The 20,978-nt window shown below is 44.9% G+C and overlaps 1 protein-coding gene across 7 annotated transcripts; it reads left to right on the top strand.

Annotated features, from left to right (window-relative positions):
- Positions 1–3: 3 nt before the first annotated feature.
- PRUNE1 (prune exopolyphosphatase 1) lies at positions 4–20,926 on the top strand. Of its 7 annotated transcripts, XM_077842305.1 has the most exons (9): positions 6–256; positions 5,624–5,655; positions 8,303–8,395; positions 9,115–9,317; positions 10,653–10,837; positions 11,552–11,710; positions 12,856–12,950; positions 15,359–15,517; positions 19,016–20,926. In XM_077842305.1, exons 3-9 carry the CDS (start codon positions 8,357–8,359, stop codon positions 19,442–19,444), a joined length of 1,269 nt encoding a protein of 422 aa, XP_077698431.1. In that variant the 5' UTR covers positions 6–256; positions 5,624–5,655; positions 8,303–8,356; the 3' UTR covers positions 19,445–20,926. The 7 variants fall into 7 exon arrangements, with proteins under 7 accessions (XP_077698433.1, XP_077698434.1, XP_077698431.1 ...); XM_077842304.1 differs by lacking the exon at positions 5,624–5,655 and having other exon boundaries at positions 7–256; XM_077842302.1 differs by lacking the exons at positions 6–256; positions 5,624–5,655 and adding an exon at positions 281–614.
- The last annotated feature ends 52 nt before the right edge of the window (positions 20,927–20,978 follow it).

Genomic DNA, 20,978 nt, shown 5'->3' with positions numbered 1-20,978 from the left:
CGCAGAGCTCCGCCCCCGCCGTCGGGGGCGGGGCGACGTCCGATTCCAGGAGCCCCGGATTACGCACTTCCTCCGGGGGCTGGGGAAATGAGTCGCGGTGTGGCGGGTTCGAGTCCCGCCTCCTGACTTTCGCCCCGAGCCCCTGAGTCCCGAGCGGGGCGCGTCCGCCGGGTAACCTCTCCACGGCCAGGGGCGGTGGCACACCTGGGACTTCACCATGGAGGACTACCTGCAGGGTTGTCGAGCCGCTCTGCAGGTAACGAATCCCGGGCTGTGGCTGTAAGGAATGGAGCATGAGGTCCAGGAGGAGCGAAGATGTGGGATCCGGGGAGCCCGGATGGTGTGTGGGGAGCGGGCTTGGGACCACATCGGGTTGGGGCCAGAGGACCGAGGAAGGAGAACCTAGCCTTGGGGAGTGCTGCTCAGTCTCCCGGCTTTTGGCCCCCGTCTTTGGGGTCTCCCCAAGGGCTGGGAGGAGGACCTGCATCCCAGCCTCTGCTCGCTGTTGCCCGGCTCCGTTCCGTGGAGCGGTGAAGGGCTGTGCCGTCGCCAGTCGTGCCCCCCTTCCTCTTTCCGCCCACTCGCGGGGGCCTCCGCGGCCGGCAGGCCTCCAGGTGAGTCCCGGGGTACTAGGGAGCCTGTGCCCACGGATTAAGCCTCAGAAGAGCTGTTTCTGTCTGGCGGGCCGAGCTCATTCTAGATGAGAGAATCGTGGTTTGACTTTAAATCTGTTTTTAAGCTAAACGTGCTCAGTGCCTCAGGCAGATCTGTTGTTGACCAAAAACTTGCATTCCTTTGCCTCCAGTTTTCTTCTGTGGCCTTAACTCACATAAATTACATAAGAAACCCCCCCGCCTGGGAGGGCTAAACAAAGTGTGTTTGGAATCAAAGCTATAAGCTTGACTCCTGAATGCTTTGTGGCTTATTTTTGGTACTCTGAGCTGGTTGGAATCTCCCAGCTGAGTTGACCACCCGTCAGGCCGCATCAGGCTGCTGTTCCCAGTTAGCAGCTAAGAGCTGACCAGAGAGAGGCTCCAGGAGGTCACCTGGCTCCCCTACTTCAAGTTACACTGCCCATATGGAGACCTAGACAGATGGCTGACAGGTGCTTTCTTTGAAGTGTCTTAAACTCTGCACATTCCCCTGGCGGATAGATTCTGGTCTTTGACAAAATCCTAGAAATCACCTGTTTCCTACTGCCCACTCCGCTGCTGGCGTAAATGACTGTCCTCACCTGAAGTATAGGGACAAAAGACAAGTTTAATACTAATTGCACTAGATTTTTCCTTTTGGGAAAGTTGATTTAATGCATAGGGCGATTTGGAAGCAATTCATTTGGTTACGTCTGATTTCCACCACATGGAGCTCATTGGAGGACTAAGGTAGAATCTTTATGGCACTCCAAGTGCTAAGCAGGTGAAATGTTTGCCCCCACAGTAACGCAAACTACAGGCCTCCTTTCCACCATTTGGATGGAAACCTCACCAAATAGCCTTTTATTGCATGCATCTATCCTTCAACATCTATGCTTTAGAGTTCCCCCGGGTTAACTATCTTCTACAGCAATATGGAGCTGAAGAATACTGGGTTTTTCCAGTATTGCTGGAATCCTGACCTTTTTTTGCCTGCTTCATCCCCAAGGAGCAAGATCTAGGTCTTTGTTTTTCCGAACTTGTGAAGGTGAGGTTGTATCTTAGAGTTATTATTACACAACTTGGCCAGGGCTGGAAGAAATGAAAAAATCGGACTCACAGAATGTTAGTGGAGGAACTGGTGGCAGGACACACAGGTGGTCGCCAATAATTTAAATAGGTTTTATTATTATTATTATTATTTTAAAGATGTATTTCAGAGACAGAGGGAGACAGAGACATAGGCAGAGAGAGAAGCAGGCTCCATGCAAGGAGCCCGATGTGGGACTCATCCGGGATCCCAGGATCACGCCTCGAGCCAAAGGCAGACAGACGCTCTACCGCTGAGCCACCCAGGTGTCCCTAGATAGCTTTTTTTTTTTTTTAAGATTTTATTTTTTTAATTTTTATTTATTTATAATAGTCACGGAGAGAGAGAGGCAGAGACACAGGCAGAGGGAGAAGCAGGCTCCATGCAAGGAGCCCGATGTGGGACTCATCCGGGATCCCAGGATCACGCCTCGAGCCAAAGGCAGACAGACGCTTTACCGCTGAGCCACCCAGGTGTCCCTAGATAGCTTTTAATTATAGAATAGTAAATGCATACAGTGAAAAAATTTAAATACAAGTGAGATGTGAAATGAAAAAGAACAAGATCTTTTTTTCTACTCCCCATCCAGTTCCCCAGAGGCCTCACTGTTGTTTTTTGGTAAAGAAAGACATGATTTAGCCAGAGATTCTATTTAAAGTTTGGGTGTTTCCGTTAGGTTAACTCTTTGGGAAATGTGAATGCTTGACTTTTACATGGGAGAAAGACAGCTTATAACCCACCAACTGTCCTGTTGATAGCATATTTTTTCTCTGGCATCTGATACCAGAGAAATTTTTTACAGCCTCTGCCATAACGATAGTAGGATGTTCCATTTAAAAGAAATCCTGTTTAACTAAATGTCCTATTCATGGTAACTCATCTTTTAATTCTAGTAGGGAAAAACCTTTGCTTCAGGGTGGAGCTGCAATCTAGTGTAGTATTCATCCAGCGGCCTTCGGATAATCTGTTGTCTGCACTGCTCAACACATAAGGCAGGAATCGGAAGGCAGGAATCAGGAGTGGCTGCTGTCCTTCAGACATTACAGTCCTTTCGTCAGTATCTGTAACATTGTGCTGGGAGAACTCTGTCTCTGGCTCCCTGTCTATTTCTCTCTCTCTCTCTCTCTCTTTTTTTTTTTTTTTTCTTAAGATTTTATCCATCCATTCATGAGAGACACAGAGACACACACACACACAGGCAGAGGGAGAAGCAGGCTCTGCTCAGGGAGCCCAGCGTGGGACTCGATCCCAGGTCTCCAGGATAGGGCCCCGGGCCGAAGGAGGCACCAAACTGCTGAGCCACCCGGGCTGCCCCCTCTCTTTTTTTTTTCCCTCCCTTATTAACTATTTTGTAGAGTAGGCCACTAGACTGTATTCAGCTTCAGAAGGAAAGTGGGTGCCTTTTCCAGCCTTAGAGCCCATCCTCACTCCCCGCATTGAGGCCAGAAAGAACATCAGAATACAGTCATTGTGACTTGTGGGTTTGGGTGTTTTATTTGTTAGGAAGAAAAGTTTGTATTTACATGGGGCTTTCAGATTGTATTTCTTGCATTGGCAGCTCAGGTTTCCTCATGTTCTAAGTATAGCTATATCTGCCCTCAGCTCTTCCTCTCATGGTCAGAAAAGTGAGGCTGTTTGGCTTGTGCTGTCAGCTGGTAGAGGATAGGGTAGAGATGGGGTGTTAAGAGTTACATATGTTTTTCCTTTTTTTAAAAAAAATTTATTTATTTATTCATGAGAGACACACAGAGAGAGGCAGAGACACAGGCAGAGGGAGAAGCAGGCTCCCTGCAGGGAGCCCGATGTGGGACTCCATCCCGGGACTCCAGGATCACTCCCTGAGCTGAAGGCAGATGCTTAACCGCTGAACCACCCAGGTGTCCCAGTATTATCATTTTTAAAACAAAAGATGAATCTTAGGCCCAAATCCCATAACAAAGTAAGAAGCAGAACCTGGATTCAACCCTATTCTGTGGTCTCTTCAAATAGCAGTTCTGGTGCTTTCTTTCCTTTTTTTTTTTTTTTAAATATTTTATTTATTTATTCATGACAGACACAGAGAGAGAGGCAAAGATACAGGCAGAGGGAGAAGCAGGCTCCATGCAGGGAGCCTGACGTAAGGGACCCATCCCTCTCGGGTCTCCAGGACCACGCCCTGGGCCGAAAGCGTCGCTAAACCACTGAGCCTCCCGGGCTGCCCAGTTCTGGTGCTTTCTGATAGAGAAGAACAAACACGGTGAAGGGCAAAGCTGAGAATACACACAACATATCTTGTGGGTGGTAAATAGAAGGGACAGGCTGGGGCGGCATTGGGCCCTGAAAGGGAAGGTACCGCCACCACAGCCCCTGCTCAGTCCAGTTCCAAGAAAAGCTAAAAGCCCTGGAGGATTCCTTTTGTATTCATTCCTCTGGCTACTATCTTGGCTTTTTTGCTTAGCCTTCTCTCTGTGCTGGGGATCTGACCGTTCCTGTTCCAACTGGAGTGGCACTCATGTGAGTGAGTTTGGGAAAGTTTCTTCAAGGGCCCAGGACCTGGTCTGTCCCGCTTGCTCTGCCTTTTCTCCTTTCCTTGTACCTTTTTACCTCCAGAGTCAGAACCATATGGCCGCTCGTGTTTATTACACAGTTCCCTTTCTGGGCAACACGCTGCCCCCCATACTGCTTCAGTGAGCACATTATCTCTGTAGCCACTTACTTCAGATGCTTTGTTGTCACTTTGGTCCAGAGTCATCTGGGCAGTTCTTGATGTCCAGGAAACAGGGGGACCTTCTCTGGTATCAGGAGGAGGAATTGTAAGTTAAAGGAGTTACTATAGGACTAAATTCTCATATTATGTGGAAAAAGATTTTATTTTATTTTTTTAAAGATTTTATTTATTTATTCATAGAGACACAGAGAGAGAGAGGCAGAGACACAGGCAGAGGGAGAAGCAGGCTCCATGCAGAGAGCCCGACGTGGGACTCATCCAGGGTCTCCAGGATCACGCCCCGGGCTGCAGGCGGCGCTAAACCGCTGCGCCACTGGGGCTGCCCAAAAGATTTTAATATTAAAAAGAATCTCCCCTCTCCCATACTGCTCATTACTAGTGGGTCTGGGCAGCCACCCTTGTGAGGTAGGCTTAGAGAAATGGGTGCAGAATTTCCCCCAGAGATCATTTCTGCACAACCTCGATGGGTAGTAACCTCTGCTTTTTGTACTTCTGAGGAGTTAGGAGTAGGAGAAGCGTGAAAAGATGGTTTAAAAATAAAAACCTGGAATGTATGGCTGGCTCAGTTGGAAGAGCACCTGACTCTTGATCTCTGAATTGTTTGTTTGATCCCCATGTTGGGTGTAGAGATTACTAAAATAAATAAAACTTAAAAAAAAAAAAAAACCTGTCTATTTCCTGGAGAGGGTAATTTAAGCCACCTGAAGTCTTCTAAAATTGTACCTTTTTGGGGGAGAGAGGGGAGTGGGTAACAGCCAAACAGGCAAGATGATTCTGTGTTTGCCTAGATTCCCTTTCCTCCTATCATTACATTACTTAATAACTGTTGCTTGCTGTACTTTGCTTCTTTGGACCCCTTTCTACTTTTCGAAACTCTTGCATCTAGCAAATCTTCCTTGATATTGAAGAAGTCAGGGTGTTTGGATTTTCACCTCCCTATAATCCAGTAGTTCTCAGCTGGCAGTGATTTTGCCCCCCAAGAATATTTGGCACATCTGGAAACATTGATTGTTACGACTGAGGGTGATACTGGCATCTAGTGGTTAGAGTCCAGGCATACTGCCAAACATCCTCCCATGCACAGCCCCCACAACAAAGAATGATCCAGTCCAAAATGCCAGTAGTACAGAAATTAGTAAACTCTGCTATAACTGGTATGTCTGATTTTGTCTCTTATTCCTTCCTCTGTTAGAGGCAGCATGAGATAGTAGCTCAAAAGTAAACCGGTAAGAAAGAAAGAATTCTGCCCTAAGCTGAGCCACGGACTTTATGGTCTCATTGCATCTGGCAGGATGCTCATTCCTGCAATGAAATAATAATTCTTGGGACGCCTGGGTGGCTCAGTGGTTAAGCGTCTGCCTTCATCTCAGGGCATGATCCTAGAGTCCCGGATCGAGTCCCACATCGGGCTCCCTGCATGGAGCCTGCTTCTCTCCCTGCCTATGTCTCTGCCTTTCTCTGTGTCTCTCATGAATAAATAAATAAAAATCTTTAAAAAAAAAAAAAGTTTTTTTAAAAAAAGAGATAATAATTCTTTTTTTAATATTTTATTTATTTATTCATGAGAGAAAGAGAGAGGCAGAGATACGCAGAGGGACAAGCAGGCTCCATGCAGGGAGCCCGATGTGGGACTTGATCCCAGGTCTCCAGGATCACACCCGGGGCTGCAGGTGGCACTAAACCACTGCGCCCCCCGGGGCTGCCCTGAAATAATCATTCTTAAAATACCTATCTCTTTGGGTTGTTTTGGAGATTAAGTGGTATTTCAGGGGTGCCTGGGTGGCTCAGTCGGCTCAGTGACTGCCTTCAGCTCAGGTCATGATCCTCAGGGTACTGGGATCAAGCCCCACATTGGGTTCCTTGCTCAGCAGGGAGTCTGTTTCTCCCTCTGCCCTTCTCCCTGCTCCTGCTCCCTTTCACTCTCAAATAAATAATATCATTTTTTTATAGTTTAATATATTTTAATAGCAAACTTACAGGAACAGCACAGAAGACAGACAACATTAAAAATATGTACTTGCGGGATCCCTAGGTGGCAAAGCGGTTTGGCGCCTGCCTTCGGCCTAGGGCGCGACCCTGGAGACCCGGGATCGAATCCCACATCGGGCTCCCAGTGCATGGAGCCTGCTTCTCCCTCTGCCTGTGTCTCTGCCTCTCTCTCTCTCTCTCTCTGTGACTATCATAAATAAATAAAAATTAAAAAAAAAAAGTGTACTTGCATGTAGGACAACTCAGAAAAGTATAGTGAGGGCAGCCCTGGTGGCGCAGCGGTTTAGCGCCACCTGCAGCCCGGGGTTTGATCCTGGAGACCCAGGATCAAGTCCCACATTGGGCTCCCTGTATGGAGCCTGCTTCTCCCTCTCTGCCTGTGTCTCTGCCTCTCTCTCTCTCTCTCTGTCTCTCATGAATAAATAAATAAAATCTTAAAAAAAAAAAAGTATAGTGAATGGATGGAATCTACTGTACGATAAAAATGCTACAAACACCATTTAGTTTGCCATCAATAAATTTACTTGTTAATAAATAAAATCTTTAATAAAATAAAAGTTCCAGGGCACCTGGCTGTCTGAGTCAGTGGAGCATGCAATTTTTGATCTCAGGCTCGTGAATTCGAGCCCCACATTTGATGTAGAGATTACTTTAAAAATAATAATGAATTATAAAACTAAGCTATAAAAATAAAAGTTCCAGCAGCAGCAACTGTTCTTGTTTTAATCTGAACCTGCTGGGGAGAGTGTCCAAGCCTGGGTAGTAAGAGTTGGTTATATTTGGTTATTATTGAGGCTCCTCTGGGCTGGAGGAGTTTTCATGGACTGGATAACTGGATCATGGACTAAATTTTATTTTTACCTTTTTTTTTTTAAGATTTTATTTATTCATGAGAGACATACAGAGAGAGGCAGGCAGAGACATAGGCAGAGGGAGAAGGAGGCTCCATGCAGGGAGCCTGATGTGGGACTCGATCCTGGGACCATGGGATCATGCCCTGAGCCAAAGGCAGATGCTCAACTGCTGAGCCACCCAGGTGTCCCCCCCACACACACACCCTTTTTTTTTTTTTTTAAGATTATTTATTTACTCAGAGACACACAGAGAGAGGCAGAGACCTAGCAGAGGGAGAAGCGGGCTCCCTGTGAGGAGCCCAACGTGGGACTTGATCCCAGGATCCTGGGATCACGACCTGAAGCGAAGGCAGATGCTCAACTGCTGAGCCACCAGGTGCCCCTTTACCTTTATTTTCAAGAGCTCTTCACCTCTCATGATTTAGAAGTATAAGGATGCTTTTCCCTATTTTGAAAACAGGGGAGCAAATAACCCCAAGAAACAGGTTGATCTGGTTTGAATATGTCAGCTACCCAGCTGCTCTATCTTTGATTTCTTGTGTGCCCAAAAAAGCATAAGAAGTGAGAGAATTATTTACTGCATTTCTTTTTTTTTTTAATAAAGATTTTATTTATTTGAGAGAGAGAGAATGAGTATAGGGGAGGAGAGGTGAGAGGTAGGGAGAGAAGCAGGCTTCCTGTTGAGTGGGGAACCCAACACAGGGCTGATCCCAGGACCCTGAGATCATGACTTGAGCCGAAGACAGGTGCCCTGGGCCACGTAGGCACCCCTGCTGCTGTTTTATTTTAAGTTAACAATCAAGGAGACAGGTACTTTCTACTTACTGGATATGTGTGGAATGCTTAAACTTAGCTGAACACAGGGGGCCTTTCAGCTAATATCCTCACCTGTGAAATGAGTACCCATAAAATTATGTGACCTGCCTCCCCTGTGAAGATCAGTGAGAACGTGTGTGAAGCCCTGTTCAAGTATAAGGTAAACGGAAATAGATAAAGATGCCTTTGCTAGTGTCCCATTCTCCTTCACCAGGAGTCCCGGCCGCTGCATGTTGTGCTGGGAAATGAAGCCTGTGACTTGGACTCCATGGTGTCAGCGCTTGCCTTGGCTTTTTACCTAGCAAAGGTGAGTACTTAGCAGCAGAGTCCCTAGAATGAAAAGATCTGGGTCCAAGACCCAGCTCTGCTACTTGACACTATTTAGTCTTGGGTCAGTTAAATTCCTTAACTTTGCTGAGTGTCAGGTCACCATCTATAGAATCAGAAATGATACTATTTTGCAATGTTGCTGGGGGGATGAAATGAGTAGAAGTATTTTGAAGAATTTTTAAAAATATATGTTATTTATTTATTCATGAGAGACACAGAGAGAAGCAGAGACATAGGCAGAGGGAGAAGCAGGCTCCATGTAGGGAGCCCGATGTGTGACTCCATCCTGGGTCCAGGATCACGCCCTGGGCCAAAGGCAGACGTTCTACCGCTGAGCAACCCAGGCATCCCTATTTTGAAGAATTGAAGTCATAAAGCAATTCAAACAGTTTATTATTGAGTTCTTCTTGGGTACCAGCGATCTCATGCCCAGGTCAGCTCTTGAAGATGGATAATCCTTTCTCTGCTCATGGAAAAGAGCTAGGTCTTTTCCATGAGTTATCTTGTTGTCCTTGGTGTTATTCTAAGGTGAGAGGGCAAGAGATGTCCTTTTATTTTTTACCAATTGGGTAGTTGTGGCATTGAAAAAGGCAGCGACTTACCCAAGATCATATCTCCTTTGGTCCCAATAATCTTGTTACTTTTCCTATTTATTCCAAAACATTGGCCTGTGTTCTTTTCACTTTCCTTATCCAGACAACAGAGGCTGAGGAAGTCTTTGTGCCAGTTTTAAATATAAATCGTTCTGAGCTACCTCTACGAGGTGACAATGTCTTCTTCCTTCAGAAGATTCACATTCCAGAGTCCCTCTTGATTTTCCGGGATGAGATTGACCTCCACGCCTTGCACCAGGCTGGCCAACTCACCCTTATCCTTGTTGACCATCATGTCTTACCCAAGTAAGTAAAAGGAAGTTGAGCTGATACTTATCATGTGCTGTATTGAGCTCTGATGAGTAAGAAATAGAGGAAGAAAGAATTTCTGCTCTTGGGGATCTCACAAGCTAATTGTAATTGCTGGGTCATATGAGATACAGAAAATACTGTCAGTTCTCCAATTATGCAACTAACAAAAAGAAAGAGAAACATGGAAAGGTTAAACTAAAGGAAAACTCAGAAATCATTTAAATCTGCTTTTGGTATCATTATTTCATGGCAGACTTATTGGAATAGAAGCCTTTGAATAATTGTTGTAACTCTATTTTTGATTTTTAAAGGCAAAATTATTTCCTACGTAAGGCAGTATCTCATTAGTGTCATTGTGTTGAATATTAGGTGTGTGATAACCAACACTCTAGAGGACAAGAGGTGCATAAAGGTTGGAGTAGTTAAATATACTTGAGGGGAGTGGAGGGTGTGAGGAAAGGTCTCCTGAGAGAGTTGACCCTTGATCTCACTCTTGAGTGTTGGCTCCTGGAGTGGGGAGGCAAGGTAGTTAGTTAGGAAGAGCATCTGGGCAGAGAGCAGAATTAATATAAGCAAAGTTAGGCAAGCATGAAATAACATGGTGAGTTGGGAGACCTGGAATTTGTTTTGCATGGCTGGAGCATAAAATGTGACAGAGAAGTAGGACATAGGAAGTGGTGAGACTAGAGAGGGGGTCAGATCCTGGAGACGCTATAGGCCCTGCCAAGGAGACTAGACTAAATTGTTAGGGTAGTGGGCAACTATTGTGAGTTCTGTTTATTCTGGATCCTAACAATCAAATTTACATTTTCAGATGATCATTCAGCCACTTTGTGAAGGACAGCTTAGGGAAACTGAGAGTATATCTTTGGTTAGGAAACTGTTGGAATAATCCAGGTGAGAGATACTGAGGGCCTAGAATAAGGCAGTAGCAGAGGATTGGAAAGGTGGGGTTGGGTAGGGATTAAGATAGAAGCCATAGGATCTGGTGAACTGCATGGAATTTGGGCATTAAGTGGATTGAGATGACAGGAGAGATGTAGATGTTGAATGCCAAAGGTGTCAAATCAGAAAAGCAATTCCAAAGGACATCAAAGACGTGGGAAGATACTTGTAGCTGATACTTCACCAAGTTCACTTATATACTATTTGATGACTTCAGTTACAACATGAAAGAAAAGAATTGAGAACAGTGAGGCAGAAGTAGAAGTAACCAAAGTTTTGAGTGTTTGCCTAAAATGTGCATTTTCCTTAACGGGTGAGGTAGAGCTTTGGTTAGACCCAGCTGGAGTGCCCCTGCCTATCATTCTTTCTCTTTTCCCCACACAGAAGTGACACAGCCCTAGAGGAGGCAGTAGCAGAGGTGCTAGACCATCGGCCCATTGAGCAGAAACACTGCCCTCCCTGCCATGTTTCAGTTGAGCTGGTGGGGTCCTGTGCTACCCTGGTGACTGAGAGAATCCTGGAGGGGGCACCAGAGATCTTGGACAGGCAAATTGCAGCTCTTCTGCATGGTGAGGCTGGCTTTCAGGGTGGCTTTCAGATAGGGAGAGTGGAACAGTCTAGACTCTTCCGGCTTGATCATACCCACTCAAAGCTATCCAGTCCATTTCAAAGGCTGAGTCCTTTCAGGGGACAATTAAGCATTAAAAGGCTGTGGAAAAAGCAAAAAGGACACACAGGTCGACCGACCTAGAAGCTGCCTACTGTAGCTTTATATAATAGAAAGAGAACTAGCCACAGAAGCAGAAGATTCTAATACCATTCCTGTATATAAGATACTTATATGATCTTGAACAAATTTCTTAACCTTTCTCACTTTCATTTTCTCCATTTGTTAAAAAGAGAGAGAGAGAAAGAGAGAGTTGGACTAGAGTATCTCTTCCAATTTCTAAGTTTCTTTTTTTTTTTTTTTTTCAATTTCTAAGTTTCTTTAATGGAATTTGGCCTAAGGAAGGGAGGTCATCTCTCTCTGATTGGTTTCAAGATCTCTGAGGATTGGGGTGCTCAGGCACCCCTTTCTGCCTTTTCCCATTTTCCTGCCTACATTTTAATTTGGATTTGGGAGGTCTTACTCAAGGCATAGTCCCAGTTTCTTGTTTTGTTTTCAGTTTGTTTGCCACATAAGTCTTCTCTGTATTATGTCCATCTGGTTTGAGGGTTATGTGTGTCCTAGTGGTTGCAAATGGAGGGCTGTAGGATTTGAGTTCTATCTCTCGTCTCCATAGGAACAATCATCCTGGACTGTGTCAACATGGACCTGAAAGTTGGAAAGGCAACCCCCAAAGACAACAAATATGTGGAGAAACTGGAGGCCCTTTTCCCAGATCTGCCTAAGAGAAATGACATCTTTGACTCCCTACAAAAGGCAAAGTTTGATATATCAGGTATGAAATGGTAAACTGACTTCTCTCCCTTTCACTTGTTCATTGTATCTTTTTTTTTTTTTTTTTTTTTTTGAGAGAGAGAGAGAGAGAGCCCACATACAGGGTGGGTGGGACACAGAGGGAGAGAGAAAGAGAGACACTCCTAAGCAGACTCCATGCTCAGCATGGAGGCCAACACATACCTGAGCTCACAACCCTGAGATTAAGACCTGAGCCAGAATCAAGAGTCAATTGCTTAACCAGCTGAGCCACCCAGGCACCCCAATTTTTCGTTGTATCCTTGAACACCATTGAAACAATTTCAGGGGCCCCTGGATGGCTCAGTCAGTTAAGCGCCTGCCTTTGGCTCAGGTCATGATCCCAAGGTCCTGGGATTGAGCCCTGTGTCAGGTTCCCCTTTCAGTAGGGAGTCTGCTTCTCCCTCTCCCTCTGCCTGCCGTTCCCCCTACTTGTGTGCATGCACGTGCTCTGTCAAATAAATAGATAAAATCTTAAGGAAAAAAAGAATTTCAGAGCATAAATAATGATTTAAGCTTTATAGCAGAGAGAACCAAGGTAGTGTGTGAGTCTGATCATGAAATAATCAATCATTTACTAGATTGTTCTATCCTGGCTGTTGGGTAGGAAGAGGAGAAATATATTAAGAGTGTCAGGTTTCTGCTAATCAGAAAGTATAGGTATATAAGTAAAATCTGCTGAGGGAATGCTAATTGTCTGAGTAGGATCTAGTTGATTATTTAGGGAAGCAGAAGAAACATTAAGGGTGAATATACAAATGATAAAAGAGGAGAACAAAAAAAAAAAACTTCCATCAATTTTTACCTAGATACCACTTGTTGACATTAAAAAAAAAAGGAAAGAAAAGTACCATATGTCCTTGTAGAAAGTTAAAACTCTGCACAAAGGGAAGTGGCAAAAGCGTCTCTTCTTCAGTCTTCCCTCCAAGGTCCCTTGCTCTAGAGGCAACTGTTGTAACTCCAGTATTTAAAAGAATTTTTTATTATGTAATTACACTCTCCGTATCTCCCCTCTCAAAGAGAGGACGTGTTTTTCCTCATTCTTGACCTGTATTGGTGTCCTCACCTTCCTGGTCTGGGGATCCTGGGCTCTCTTGTTTGATCCCTGGTCTCACATCCATTGTCTAGGACTGACCACTGAGCAGATGCTGAGAAAGGACCAGAAGACCATCTCCACACATGGCACCAAGGTGGCCATTAGTGCAATATATATGGATTTGGAGGTAAGAACAAAGCATAGGTGTAGGTGGGAAGAGAAAGGCTTCGGTTATGTGTGTAACCTTGCCCCTCACTCTTGGCTCCCCTCCATAATCTATCTTGTACCTGTGTACCTTTTGTCATGTCTGCTGTCATTCCCACAGTCTATGATCTCTCACTGCACAACCGCGAGAGCCTGCATACTGTTTTTCCCTGCCTCTGCTTTTGTACCCCTACAAACCATTCTTCCCACAGGAGCTAGAGAGATCTCTTTATAAAGATGTAAGTCCGAAAAAATACAAAACGAAAAAGCAAAACAGATGTAAGTCAATCACAGCAAACCCCTCCCTCTGCTACCTTTCCATTGTAGACCTAATAGAATCTACAGGCCATACTGTGGATTATAGGGCCCTCCTTGATCTGACCCTCATCTGTCTCTCTCTCTGACCTCATCTCCTAGCCCTGCTTCTGCACTCACAGTGCTGCAGCCACACTAATTTTCTTTCTGTTCATTGGAACCATTAAGCTCATTCCCACCTCAGGGCCTTTGCACTGGCTTTTCCCTTTGCAGAGCTGGCTCTTCTTATCAATCACTCAGGTCTTAATTCAGATGTTTCCTCTTTTAAGAGGTCTTTCCTGACCATTGTAACTAACATAATATCCTCTGTGCTCAAAAATCCCTAAAAATTTTTGAATTTTGTTCAGAGCACCAACTGGATTGAAGTAATCAGTTCCATGGATTCCTTTTTGATTGTCTTTTTTTTTTTTTAAGATTTTATTTATTTATTCATGAGAGACAGAGAAAGAGAAGCAGAGACATAGGCAGAGGGAGAAGCAAGCTCCATACTGGGAGCCTGATGTGGGACTCTATCCCAGAACCCCGGGATCACACCCTGAGCTGAAGGCAGACACTCAACCACTGAGCCACTCAGGCATCCCTCCTTGTTTATTGTCTATATTCCTCTGCTAGTTTATCAGCTCCACCAGAGGTGGAACACCCTGTTTCTTTTGTTTCTGCTATATCTCCAGCACCTTTGATAGTGCCTGGCACATAGTGGGTCCTCAGTAAATTCTGTTGAATGGGTGACTGAATATAGCTTTGATGATGGTATTTTACTACCTGGTTCCATGTCGTGCTCATTTAAATCATTCAACAACCTGGTTTGCACACAGTCTCTCATAGTCTGTACAGCTTCTTACTAAATACTATGTAAAAATACTAAATAATTTCAATAAAACAAAAGAGCTCAGTCTCTTCCCCTGCTGCCTAGTGTGGAAAACAAGCCCAAGAATAGGTTTGGGATGCCTGAGTGGCTTAATGGTTGAGCGTCTGCCTTTGGCTCAGGTTGTGATCCCGGGGTCCCGGAAGCATTGGGCTCCCTGCTCAGTGGGGTCTACTTCTCCCTCTGCCTCTGTCTCTGCCTCTCTTTCTGTTTCTCATGAATAAATAAATATAACCTTAAAACAAAAACAAAGAACACACAAGATTTGCCAAGTAGCATAAATGGACACAGTACAAATCGACACAGAAATGCCAAGGGTAAAGAAAAGCCCTGATCTGAAATTGCTGGTGGTATTATTCAATGGAGAAATACTGCCTGGAGGGTATTATGCTGAGTGAAGTAAGTCAGTCGGAGAAGGACAAACATTATATGTTCTCATTCATTTGGGAATATAAATAATAGTGAAAGGGAATATAAGGGAAGGGAGAAGAAATGTGTGGGAAATATCAGAAAGGGAGACAGAACGTAAAGACTGCTAACTCTGGGAAACGAACTAGGGGTGGTAGAAGGGGAGGAGGGCGGGGGGTGGGAGTGAATGGGTGACGGGCACTGGGGGTTATTCTGTATGTTAGTAAATTGAACACCAATAAAAAATAAATTAAAAAAAATTTATAAAAAAAAAAAAGAAATACTGCATGAGACTTTGGAGAAGAGTAGAGGTTGACAAAAATAAATAAAGAGCCCGTGTCTGTTGTTATTTGTGTGCCCCATTGCTCTGTTTTAGAATAAAAATACCTCCAGGGCAAAGACCTTGCTTTCCTGACGGCAAGAGCAGGAAAGCCTTGTACATGCCAGGCATATTACATACATGATCATGCTTTCATTTTTAAAACAATCACTTTTGGTGAAGGTTTAGTCCTTATTTTACAAATGAGGAAACTCAAGTCTGAGGAGCTTAATATAACTCCTTAATCATAGCTAGTAGGTCACAGAGTTGATTTTCAAACCGATTCTGTCTGAACCCAAGACCAATTTCTCCCTTCTACCTCCAGCCTCCCAGCACCATAGACAACACAGAGTAAGTGTGAGGTACTTTTTTTGGGAGTACAAGCCCCAAGTTAACATGGAAAGAAACCCTTTGTAAGCATGTTTTGTTGCTGGTGACAAGGAGGGTCCAGCTGTAGCCCTTATCACTGCCATTTCTTTTTCAGGCTTTTCTGCAGAGGTCTGGCCTCACTGCAGATCTCCATGCTTTCTGCCAGGCTCACAACTGTGACGTCCTGGTCACCATGACTATCTTTTTCAACACTCAAAATGAGCCAGTGCGGCAGCTGGCTATTTTCTGTCCCCATGCAGCGCTCCGAATGACGGTGAGTCTGTCCCTTCTCCAGCCCGAGGCCCCTACAGAGCTTTGCTTATAAGCGCCATTCTGTGCTGTAAAGTTCTGTCCTTGGAGGCCACCCAGATTGCTCTGTCCGTTGAGTGGATGACTCTTGATTTACGCTCAGGTCATGATTTCATAGGCTGTGGGGTCGAGCCCCTCATTGGTCTTAGCACTCACCTGGGGGTCTGCTTAGGATTCTCTCCCCCGGCCCCTCCCCGCCGAACACCAGCACACACATGTACGCACTCTTTCTCTCTCTCTCTCAAAAAATAAATAAATAAATCTTAAAAAAAAAAAAAAAAGACCTGTGCTTGGTTCTTGTATGTACACTGAAGTCCCTTGAACCATTTCCAGAATCTTCCCTCCTTGCTTTTCCACATTTTCTCTATATGTGAGTATCCTTAATTGTACTGCTGTTGGGCAGCCCGGGTGGCTCAGCGGTTTAGTGCCTGCCTTCGGCCTGTGGGGTGATCCTGGAGATCCGGGATCGAGTCCCACGTCAGGCTCCCTGCATGGATCCTGTTTCTCCCTCTGCCTGTGTCTCTGCCTCTGTGTGTGTGTGTGTGTTTTTCTTTTTTTTTTTTTAAGATTAAAAAAAAATTTTATTCATAATAGACATAGAGAGAGGCAGATAAATAGGCAGAAGGAGAAGCAGGCTCCATGCAGGGAGCCTGATGTGGCACTTGATTCCGGGTCTCCAGGATCACACCCTGGGCCAAAGGCAGATGCTAAACTGCTGAGCCACCCAGGGATCCCCTCTCTCTGTGTCTTTCATGAATGGATGAATAAAATCTTTAAAAAAAAAAATTGTACTGCTGTTGAGAAAGAGAGATTTCAAAGAGAATTAGAAACACAGTTCCTGTTTAGAAGGAACTTGAAATCAGATTAAAAGGCAGTGTTATAGGGGCACCTGGGTGGCTCAGTGGTTGAGTGTCTGCCTCTGGCTCAGGTCATGATCCTGTGGTGCTGGGATCAAGTCAGGCTCCCTGCAGGGAGTCTGCTTCTCCCTCTGCCTATGTCTCTGCCTCTTTCTGTGTGTCTCTCATGGATAAATAAATAAAATCTTTAAAAAATAATAATAATAAAAGGCAGTGTGATAAATCTAGAGTTAAAACATGTTTCTTGGTTTAATCATTAATTCCTCATCCCTGAAAATCAGTTTCTTTCATTTCACCCTATTGCCTTAAAAATGGGAAACACAAGAGAAGCCTTTTCTACTACTTAATCATGCAGGGATGAATTACTGTATCTACCACTAACTCTGTAGAGAAGGGATCTAAGAGCAAGTTTGTTTTCTTTCCTGAACCATTAGGCCACTTTTCCCACTTCTTCCCCTTTCTTTTCCTCTGTTGGTTACTGATTAGCCCAGGGAAGAATTTATTTTTATTTTTTTTTTAGAAGTTTTTTTTTTTAATTTTTATTTATTTATGATAGTCACAGAGAGAGAGAGAGAGAGAGAGGCAGAGACACAGGCAGAGGGAGAAGCAGCCTCCATGCACCGGGAGCCCGACGTGGGATTCGATCCCGGGTCTCCAGGATCGCGCCCTGGGCCAAAGGCAGGCGCCAAACTGCTGCGCCACCCAGAGATCCCCGGGGAAGAATTTAAAAGTGGCTTAACACAGTCCAGAAATGTTTGGGGTTTCTTGGACTGTGTGAGGACTGCTAAAGTCTGCATATAGCCAGATTATCTTTTGCATCCATAGAAGATATGTCATCCTTTCTTCTCTTCAGGAAGCAGATGTAATTTTATTCAGTAGAAGGTGCTAGTGTGGCACTGTGGAAAGAACTACAGTTTTAAAAAGCAGATGGACATGGTTTCTGTTCCAGATTTGCCATTTATCTGCTCTTTGAGCTCAAGCAAGTCAGTTGACTTCTGAGTCTGTACATGGCATAACACCACCCACTGATTAGTCTGATATGATCATTAAACATAATATTGGGGGTGTCCTGGGTGGCTTAGTTGGTTAAGCGTCTGCCTTTGGCTCAGGTCATGATCCCAGGATCCTGGGATTAAGCCCTACGTCGGGCTCTGCTCAGTGGGGAGCCTGCTTCTCCCTCTCCCTCTGCCTGCCATTCCCCTTGCTTGTATTCTCTCTCTTTCTGTCAAATATATAAAATATTTTTTAAAAATAATATCATGTGTAAAGCACATTGCTGGGCACAGAGCATTTGCCAGCATTTGCTGGCTCTTACTAATCATGTCATAAAGGAAAGGGTGCTCTGGCCATAGAAGTGCTTCTCCCCACCTTCTCCCTCCCACACCAGCTCTGGGCTGTTCTCTGAAGCTGTACAGGTGGCCAAAGTCTTCCCCCCTCACAGGCTGCCTCTGTCCTGGGAAATGGGAATCCTCTTTTCACAGTGTGCCCTGCCATCTCCTCTTCCTCCCTCCTATGTTAGAAATTATGTATAGAAGAGTCTTTAGAATACTGGCTTTGGGGACGCCTGGGTGGCTCAGCAGTTGAGTATCTGCCTTCAGCTCAGGGCATGATCCTGGGCTCTGGGATCAAGTCCCACATTGGGCTTCCTGTGGGAAGCCTGCTTCTTCCTCTGCCTGTGTCTCTGCCTCTCTCTTTCTCTCTCTCTCTCTCTCTCTCTTTCTGTCTCTCATGAATAAATAAATACACTTTAAAAAAAAAAATACTGGGTTTGGTGGCAGACCTGGGTTCAAGTGTCAGTTTTGCTTCATTCAAACTATGACCTTAGGCAAGCTATTCATCCATCCACCTAAGCCTCTGTTTCCCTACCTGTAAATGAGGGTAATACTAATACCAATCTTATAAGGCAGTTGTGATGATTAAATGAGATAATACTTGTGAATGGGCAGACTCGGCACCGCACCTGGCATACCTTCCACCCCCATTTTGATCTGTTCATTCTTTCTGCATCGGTCTTGTCCCTGACCTCAGTCTAGATGCTTGTCCCATTCTAGCTAAGGACAGAGTTCAAGTTTTTAAGCACTTGAAAACAACATTAGGTCAGGAGCTGAGGAGGTCCTGAGTTGTGGTTCATACTCTCCCATCATCTACTTGATTTTGTTCAAGATAATCTCTTCAGGCTTGGGTTTGCTTCAATAAAATGAAAATATGATCCCAAATGTTTCTTCTGTTTCCAGCTGCTATATGTATTAGCTAATGTGCCTTTTTTGGAAGCAATAAGATTGAATTCTGGATGATTTAATTTAAAAAATGTTTCTCGGGACACCTGGATAGCTTAGTGGCTGAGCGTCTGCTTTTGGCTCAGGTCATGATCCTACGATCTTGGGATCAAGTCCCACATCAGGCTCCCCACAGGGAGCCTGCTTCTCCCTCTGCCTATGTCTCTGCCGCTCTCTTTCTCTCATGAATAAGTAAATAAAATCTTTATAAATAAATAAATGTATGTGTATGTATATATGTTTCTTTGTAAAAGAAGCCTCTAACTTAGAAACCACAGCTGTTTGCTTCCCCACCTTATGTACCGTCTCCCCATCTTGTCTCCTCTTTAGATCTGTGGAGTTCTGGAACGCTCCCACTCTCCGTCCCTGAAGCTGACCCCTGCCCCAAGCACCCACCCTCACCTCCAAGCCTATCTTCAGGGCAACACCCAGGTCTCTCGGAAGAAACTTCTGCCTCTGCTCCAGGAGGCCCTGTCAGCATATTTTGACTCCATGAAGATCCCTTCAGGGCAGCCTGAGACAGAGGGTGTGAGTAGGGAGCAGGCAGACAAGGAATTGGACAGGGCAGGTAACTCCCTGGTACCTGGACTGAGTCAAGATGAGGAGGAGCCTCCACTGCCCCCCACGCCCATGAACAGCTTGGTGGATGAGTGCCCTCTGGATCAGGGGCTGCCTAAACTCTCAGCTGAAGTCATCTTTGAGAAGTGCAGTCAGATCTCTTTATCACAGTCGACTGCTGCCTCCCTGTCCAAGAAGTGACTGCTGGGAGGGGACGGGATGGTGAGAGAGGTTGCTCGAACCACTTGAAATGCATGTTTTGAGATGTACCGGCAGTCCCATCTTCATTGCTCTAGGATCTGGTGTACTGTGTTCATGTACTGGGGAGAAGAAAGAAGCGAAAGAAAACAGCTGCTTCAGGGATGGCTTCCTGCCTTTCCCCCAGATCTCTACCAATCAGACAAATTGTATTATTTAATTTAATTCTTCAAATCTGCACTGACTCTCCTTTGTTTCATTTACCAGGGGTACAATGTGATACCACAGAGTTCCAGCAGAGCAGCACAAAAAGGTGTACCCCAGAAGTGCCCTCAATAAGGGTCTGTAACGGAACCAGCATTTCGCATGGAACCAAATATTCATTGTGTCCATGTGTTCATTTATGCTCATATTGATTCAGGTATTTATTGAATACCTACTTTTAGCTAGATAGAAAATAAAAGTGTGCTTTGCAAACTCCTATTTCAGTTTTCAGACTTCTGCAGAATCTAGCTCCATGATTCCTCTTTCTGACCCCAGTTAGGTGATAGTATCCAAAGCTGAGATGGTTACATTTGTATTCTGGGCTTATGACTCTTTTAAGATCCTTGTGGAGCAGTCAGAAGCCATTATCTTCTGTCTGGTCAGCTGACCTGGCTCTCAGTTTCTTTGGATTCCTCTGTCCCAGAAAGACCCAGAAGACTCCTTGGTTCTTGAGAGTTCAGGGGACACCCAGGAAAGCCTTAAGATCACATAGGCACTCTTCTCAGCAGACAGCAGAACTGCAGTGAGAGCCCTGGCTCTGTGCCCTGCCTTGCGGCCTGTCAATTTCTTGTCCATCCTGTTCTCTTCTTGCTCACATTGAAAGGAAACATGGAGTTCTGATACCAACTGCCATGAACTGTGTGTCTCTTGGTAAGACACTTCATTTCTCTAGGCCTCATTCACCCCATCTGTAAAACTAAGGATCTGGACTAGATATTCTCTAGTATTCTGTGATCTGCCTCCTGTCACCATCACTTCTCTCCTTGCTTCTCTCTTTGTTTCTGTTCTCCCTGGGAATGCTCAGGGTGACTGAATTGTCTGTATTTATATGTGATTGTACCAAGGGACTCAGCCTCACGTAGCATGTACAGGGGTATGATGCCTACCATAGTGATCCGGCAGAGAGTTCCCCCACTACTTGTTCTGCATGTGTAGACTCCCTTTTCCCTTCAGACTTCCCTTTTCCCCCTTTTCCTACCCCACAGCCCAAATCCATGTAAGTTGCTAGTGGTTCCACTGAACAGTAGGGCATGTGAGACAGTTTTGGCATGATGTCTTCAGTATGAGGGGGACGGTGTGACTTCACTTTGAGGGGATGATGTCTGTAGCCATTGGAAGGTAAAAATAGTGGTGTGATTACTGAACCAAAGGAATTTGTTTTGTAACTTGGGTACTTTATTTTGCATTTTGTTAAAGTATTAAATACATTTTTTTTCCCTGTTTGGGGTCTTATTGTCTCTTTTTACAACTATAATCAGGCCTTTCCCTCTGA

This window comes from Canis aureus, chromosome 12 (assembly GCF_053574225.1).
Source record: "Canis aureus isolate CA01 chromosome 12, VMU_Caureus_v.1.0, whole genome shotgun sequence".
NCBI lineage: Eukaryota > Metazoa > Chordata > Mammalia > Carnivora > Canidae > Canis > Canis aureus.
The sequence above is the reverse complement of the archived record's forward strand: the minus strand, read 5'-3'. Positions and strand labels throughout refer to the sequence as shown.

Excerpts from the sequence above, each read along its gene's own strand:
- PRUNE1 (XM_077842302.1), top strand. The coding sequence starts at position 294 with ATGAGGTCCAGGAGGAGCGAAGATGTGGGATCCGGGGAGCCCGGATGG. Across the intron at positions 8,396-9,114 it reads TGGCTTTTTACCTAGCAAAG|ACAACAGAGGCTGAGGAAGT; the intron begins GTGAGTACTTAG and ends TTCCTTATCCAG. Across the intron at positions 9,318-10,652 it reads GACCATCATGTCTTACCCAA|AAGTGACACAGCCCTAGAGG; the intron begins GTAAGTAAAAGG and ends TTCCCCACACAG.